Source organism: Oryctolagus cuniculus, chromosome 7, assembly GCF_964237555.1.
Source record: "Oryctolagus cuniculus chromosome 7, mOryCun1.1, whole genome shotgun sequence".
Lineage (NCBI taxonomy): Eukaryota > Metazoa > Chordata > Mammalia > Lagomorpha > Leporidae > Oryctolagus > Oryctolagus cuniculus.
Genome location: NC_091438.1, coordinates 127,209,140 through 127,215,319, shown reverse-complemented (window position 1 = coordinate 127,215,319; position 6,180 = coordinate 127,209,140). Strand labels below are relative to the sequence as shown.

Sequence of the window (6,180 nt, the reverse complement as noted above, 5' to 3'; positions counted from 1 at the left end):
TCTGCCTTGTGGCGTCGGCACACCAGGTTCTAGTCCCGGTCGGGGCGCTGGATTCTGTCCTGGTTGCCCCTCTTCCAGGCCAGCTCTCTGCTGTGGCCAGGCAGTGCAGTGGAGGATGGCCCAAGTACTTGGGCCCTGCACCCCATGGGAGACCAGGATAAGTACCTGGCTCCTGCCATCGGATCATCGCGGTGCACCAGCTGCAGTGCGCTGGCCGCGGCGGCCATTGGAGGGTGAACCAACGGCAAAGGAAGACTTTTCTCTCTGTCTCTCTCTCTCACTGTCCACTCTGCCTGTCAAAAAAAATAAATAAAAATTAAAAAATAAAAATAAAAAACCCTGTTGTAAACTCTAGGATCGGCGAATGTTTATTAAGAGAAAGAATCCGAGCATTTGTTGAATAAATTCATGGGCTGGGTTTCCCAGCTCTGACCAGAAGGCTGGCAACAGAGGTAGAAGATGAGCCTGTTTTCTTAAAGGACAAAGGCTCAGACTGTAACTTCTGGAACATGGCTTTGTAGTTCCAATGAGGGACTAGAGCTGTGAGGATGAAAGAATGAAGGAATGCACTACTCTGGTCATGACCTGTGGGTCACTTACCTGATTCTACCAGTGGAGATCCCTGACCCCGGCAGAATAAATAACCTTCTGCACTTCCATTAGGGTAACTTATGGATTCTTTTTCAAAGTCTTTCTCTCACAATAAACTAGGGGTCCCTAAAGCCAAAACCTGTCCTACTCCTCTTGCTCCTTGCAGTTAACTGGGCTCTAGGACATACCTGTTCTGTCTTCATATGGAACTCTTTGAGCTCATCTTCTGTGAGGGGAAGGCAATTCTCATCATTTTCAGGGTATTCCTGCCATCCCATTGCTTTCAGTAACCTGGTGGTCAGGACAGGCAGAAAAAATGACACTATTAACCCAGGACGATGGATGTTAGAAAAGGAACTTGATCTTCTTCCCAGTGGGACGAACATTAATTATGGCTACTCAGGTGCTTGCACTTGCAAGGGTGGGGAACTTTTCTTCCGCCAAGAGCCATCTGGATATTTATAACATCACCCAGTTATAGATTTATTGAATTTTGAACTCCGCCTGTGGGTGCCTCAGCAGGGCCACGTCGGATGATTTCATGGGTCTTATAATGCCTGCAAGGGGATGTTCCACACCCCTGAAATAGGGCAATCTACACAGCTGAGAATAACCGCTATAGAAAAAGACATGTAAAACCAGAAAACAGGATAGCATAAAGAAAACAGTCAAATCACTAGGGCTCTGATTTTCTCATAGAGCAAAACACAGCAAGATATCTCACTATTGTTCCTTGTAAGCATATTAACCTACTTCCACATATACCCAAGTTCTCTTAATTTCATGCATTGTACAATCTCTCATAACCTGGCAGACCTGAACCCTGAAGTCCCGCTGGACAGAAGTCTACGTCTAGGAAGGTACAGCCATATTTGGCAGGTTCCACTCACCATCCACTTGCCCAGACAGCTGGATGCTCTATATACAAGCCCTTCATTTAACCAACAGATAAAATGTATGGGGTGGTCTCATGCTTCTCAATTCCTTTAAAATGGTCTCACATGACCAGCTCACTTACACCAGAAAGTCCAAGGGGCCAGCACAACAATCCCAGTTTCCCTCTTCTTACCTTCTCCTGGCAGAAGCCATAAATTGAATAGAAATTAGAAAGGGACAAGCACTGTGGCACAGCAGATTAAGCTGCCACTTGTGACATGGCATCCATATTGAAGCACTGGTTTGAGTCATGGCTATTCTTCCAATCCAGCTTCCTGCTAATCTGCCTGGGAAGGCAGCAGAAAATGGCTCAAGTACTTGGAACCTTGGGCCAGTGTTGTATTGTAGCAGGTAAAACATCTGCTTGCAATGCCGGCATCCCATATGGGCGCCATGTTGAGTCCCGGCTGCTCCCTGTTTATGTGCTTGGGAAAAGCAGTGGAGGATGGCCCAAGTGCTTGAGCCCCTGCCTCCCAGCTTCAGTCTGGCTCAGCCCTGGTTGTTGCAGCCATTTGGGGAGTGAACCAGAGGATGGAAAATCGCTCTCTCTAACTCTTTCAAAAGGACTTGGGATCTCTGCCATACACATGGGAGGCAAGCATAGCCAACACTGGTTATTGCAGGCATTTGGGGAGTGAACCACTGGATAGAAGATCTCCCCCTCTCTGACATTCTGCTTTTCAAACAAACAAACAAATCTTAAGAGGGGGGGGTAAGCACTGGAAAGACTGCAGAAAAAAACTATCCAAGCCTGTGAGAGAATGTAGTTAACAGGCCAACCTTGGGAACATGAAGAGAACAAGTTAGGTGCTTATGGGACTTCTTTCTGTATGCCAGGCTCTTTTCTGAGATGTACTCTCAAGTATGTTCAAGGTCTTTAAGGGAATTCACATCATTTTCCATGATCTCATCCTTACTTACCTGTGCTCTGCTTCCAGGGAGTGTGAGAGGACCTCCCCTTCTTCCACTACAGGGAGAGAAAGACCATTCTGATGACAGCCTTCCTCTCCATTTTCCTTTGGTTCAGGTGTGCTGTTATCCTCCAACTGCAATTAAGTAAAAGGAAGGACACACCTGATTTAATGATCCTTTGTGGCAAGACAAGTAACCTACAAGGTTAAGGTGTCAGGACTCAGCAAAGTACTTTTCAAAAAGACAGCCTCATTTAAAAATGAGGATCTGCTTTATCAACCAACTGATTTCTAGAGTTTATATGCAGAGGCAAAAGACCCAGAACGGCAAACACAATGTTGAAGGACTGATACTACCTGACATCAAGACTTACCATAAAAGCAAAGTAATTAAGACAGTGGAATTAGCAAAGAATAGACAAATACATCTCTGGAATAGAAGAGAACCCAGAAATATTCTTTGTCTGACCTTTGACAAATGGGCAGATGATAAAATGCAGAAAAGATAGTCTTTACAACAAATGGTTTGGGATCAGATATTCACATGCAAAAACAGTCTATCTAAACAGACCTTACACTCTTCAATATTAATTAAAAATGGTCAGACCCAAATTTAAGATGCAAAAACCATAAAACTCCTAAAGGTAACAAAGGAGAAAAACAGATGATCTTCAATATCTTTGTAGATGAGACATAATTTGATAAAGGACTATTATCTAAGATACATGAAGAAATAAACTCAGTAAGAAAACAATCCAATTAAAAAATGGTCAACGTACCTGAATGTTCCTATCACCAAATAAGAGAGATGCCAGATAAGCATGAAAGTGCTCCACCTCATATACCACCAAGCAAAAGCCAATAAAAACAATGAAGTATCACTATACATCTATCAGAAGGGCAAACACACTGACAACATCTAATGTTGACAGGGATATAGAGCAACAGGAACTTTCATTCATTGCTGCTGGGAATGAAACGGCCATCTTAGAAGACAGTTTGGCAGTCTCTTAAAAATTAAACATACTGGTAATCTGGTAATTTGTGCTTCTTGGCATGTACCCAAAGGAGCGACAGTAATGGCCACACAAAAATGCACACATGGGTGTTTATAACAATTTTATTCATAGTGGCCAAAACTTGGAAACAATCAAGATCCCCTTTAGTAGGTGAATGGTCATTAAAATAAACAAGGGTAGGCGCTGGGGCACAATGGTTCAAGTCAACACTTGGGATGCCTGCATTCCATATGGGAGTGCCTGGGGTTAAGCATCATCTACTCTACTCCAATCCAGCTTTCTGCTAATGCACCTGAGAGGCAACAGAGGGTCCAAGTATTTGGTTTCTGCTACCAAAGGCAGAGTTTCTGGCTCCTGGTTTTAGCAAGGCCCTGCCCTGGCTGTTGCAGGCATTAGTGGAGTGAACTAGTAGATGGATGATCTCTGTGTGTCTCTCCATCTTCCAAATAAATGAAACAAAAAAACCCTAATTTGATATCACTGATAAAAAAGGATTAAACTCCCTTCACTTCAAGTTCTAGAAGGCTGTTTTTCCTGTAGACAATATTTCTTTAAATTTTAAAATCTTGCCATATCTTTTTCCCTTAAGAAGAAGAAAAAGCACACAAGTAACAAAGGAAAATACCTATGCTGCCCCAGAAAAACAATGCTCTTACATCCTCAGGTTTGTCACAGTCTCTGCTCTCTGAGAAGTCTCCATTGCGGTCATCCTTCAGAGTCTTCAGGAACTCACTCTTCCTGTCAGTGGTTCGGCGGGTCAACTTGGTCAGACGAGAGGAGCTGATCTCAATTGGAGGGGTGGTGCTGGAGGGACTCTGGGCAAATACCACAAATAGGTTGCTCCTGACAGCAAAGAGCAAGAACTGGGATTCTCTGGGTCACTTCTAAATGGCACCAATTTCCAGAATCTGGTAGCTTATCACTCAATCCTTCTGTTTAAGCAGACATCAGTTTTGCAGAGTTTTTACAGTTATGACTGGCTAGTACCTTTTGGATCTTTCTGCAAATACCAGTAGAATCCAATCTAACGCAGGCCAACCTTGGTCTACCAGAGTATTTACCCCACACAGCCACTGCCCACTTTTGGGTACTAATGGGAAACATGAATAAAATGACTCTCAGTTAAGAACAGCTGAAAGAAGTGTTAAAGCTATGCCTGTCACATTGCATTTATTTGTCTAAGTAAACAGGAAATAGTAATTTAAAAAAAAAAAAGGTTGCCCAGTTTTATCTTCACTCACCTCTTTGGGAGAGTTTAGAACTGCAGCACCAGCCAGTGCCACTGGCTTAGTAACAGAGATTGGACTGGTAAAAGCAGACTCCCGGCTAGAGGAAAGGGATCCTGATTTGTGTTCCAATCTGTTAGCTTTCCATGCATTGGGCTACACAGGAAGAAATAACAAATCAGTCAAAACAAGCACACAAACAGCAGCTTAGTTACAAAATCATAAAGCACAGAGTGAAATGAAATATTGTAACGCAGGTTCCCAGAAGTTATCTGTCTCAGTATATCTGCAGGGTTATAATCTATTTAGCTACTTGAGGGAAAAAGGCAGATGGACAACAGCCATGGATGCTAGTAGGTATTTCTTAAAAAGATAGCACATCAGAAAAATGCCGTCCTCCAGGAACTTGGATTTTAAGAAAGAGTTCCACTCCATGATCAGCAATTGTAAATGGCTGGACAATCCTGGTTTAGCTCAGGCTCAAAGGCCCTTCTACTACTCAGCTCTCTAGGGTACAGACCCATTCTGTCACTCTGGCCATAAACCTAACTATGACAGTAGCACAATATAGCTAGACTATCGTTTTCTTCTAAGTCAGTGGCAGCATCTAAAGAGATCAAGTAAGATGAAGGATGTCAACAGATGGGGGGGGGGGACTGAAGCAAATAAAAAACTTTACTTTTTTCCCCCAAAATGAAACAATTAGAACCAAGAGACTTCCCAAGACAAAGGAAGGATCTGACTGAAAAGAATTCCTTTCCTGCAATTGCTTCTTGGATGAAGGGGATTAAAGAGGACGCAGTTATCTTTACGAAGAAAATTAACCTTATTATCTAGTACTTACCAGTGTTTGCCATACTGTTTTATTCCTTAAAAATATTTATTCATTTGAAAGGCAGAGAGAAAGGGAGAGAGAGAATGAATCTTTCTTCAATCTACTGGTTCACTAGCTAGGGCTGGGTCAGGCAGATGCCAGAAGCTACAAACTTCATTCAGGTATCTCATTTGCATGACAGGGCTTCTAGTATTTTCATCATTATTTGTTGCCCTTCCCAGGCACATCAGTAAGAAGTTGGATGGAGGGCCGGCGCCGCGGCTCACCAGGCTAATCTTCCGCCTTGCGGCGCCGGCACACCGGGTTCTAGTCCCGGTTGGGGTGCCGGATTCTGTCCCGGTTGCCCCTCTTCCAGGCCAGCTCTCTGCTATGGCCCGGGAGTGCAGTGGAGGATGGCCCAGGTGCTTGGGCCCTGCACCCCATGGGAGACCAGGAAAAGCACCTGGCTCCTGGCTCCTGCCATCGGATCAGCGTGGTGCGCCGGCTGCAGCGCGCCGGCCGTGGTGGCCATTGGAGGGTGAACCAACGGCAAAGGAAGACCTTTCTCTCTGTCTCTCTCTCTCACTGTCCACTCTGCCTGTCAAAAAAAAAAAAAAAAAAAAAAAAAAAAAAAAAAAAAAGAAAGGCAGTTGGATGGAATGTACAATAAGCCAGGACTCGAA

At 44.0% G+C, this 6,180-nt stretch overlaps 1 protein-coding gene across 11 annotated transcripts in view; it reads right to left on the bottom strand.

The window, feature by feature from the left end:
- GPBP1L1 (GC-rich promoter binding protein 1 like 1) overlaps positions 1–6,180 on the bottom strand; it is a 62,493-nt gene that overhangs the window by 1,286 nt on the left and 55,027 nt on the right. For 8 of the 11 annotated variants that reach the window (XM_051857840.1, XM_070078573.1, XM_070078574.1 and 5 more), the window contains 4 exons: positions 4,699–4,839; positions 4,114–4,272; positions 2,449–2,573; positions 780–882 (listed from right to left, as the gene is read on the bottom strand). In XM_051857840.1, coding sequence (XP_051713800.1) covers positions 780–882; positions 2,449–2,573; positions 4,114–4,272; positions 4,699–4,839 — 528 coding nt within the window. The remainder of the gene's footprint in view (positions 1–779; positions 883–2,448; positions 2,574–4,113; positions 4,273–4,698; positions 4,840–6,180) is intronic. The other 3 variants (XM_070078576.1, XM_070078577.1, XM_008265334.4) reach the window with 1 other exon arrangement.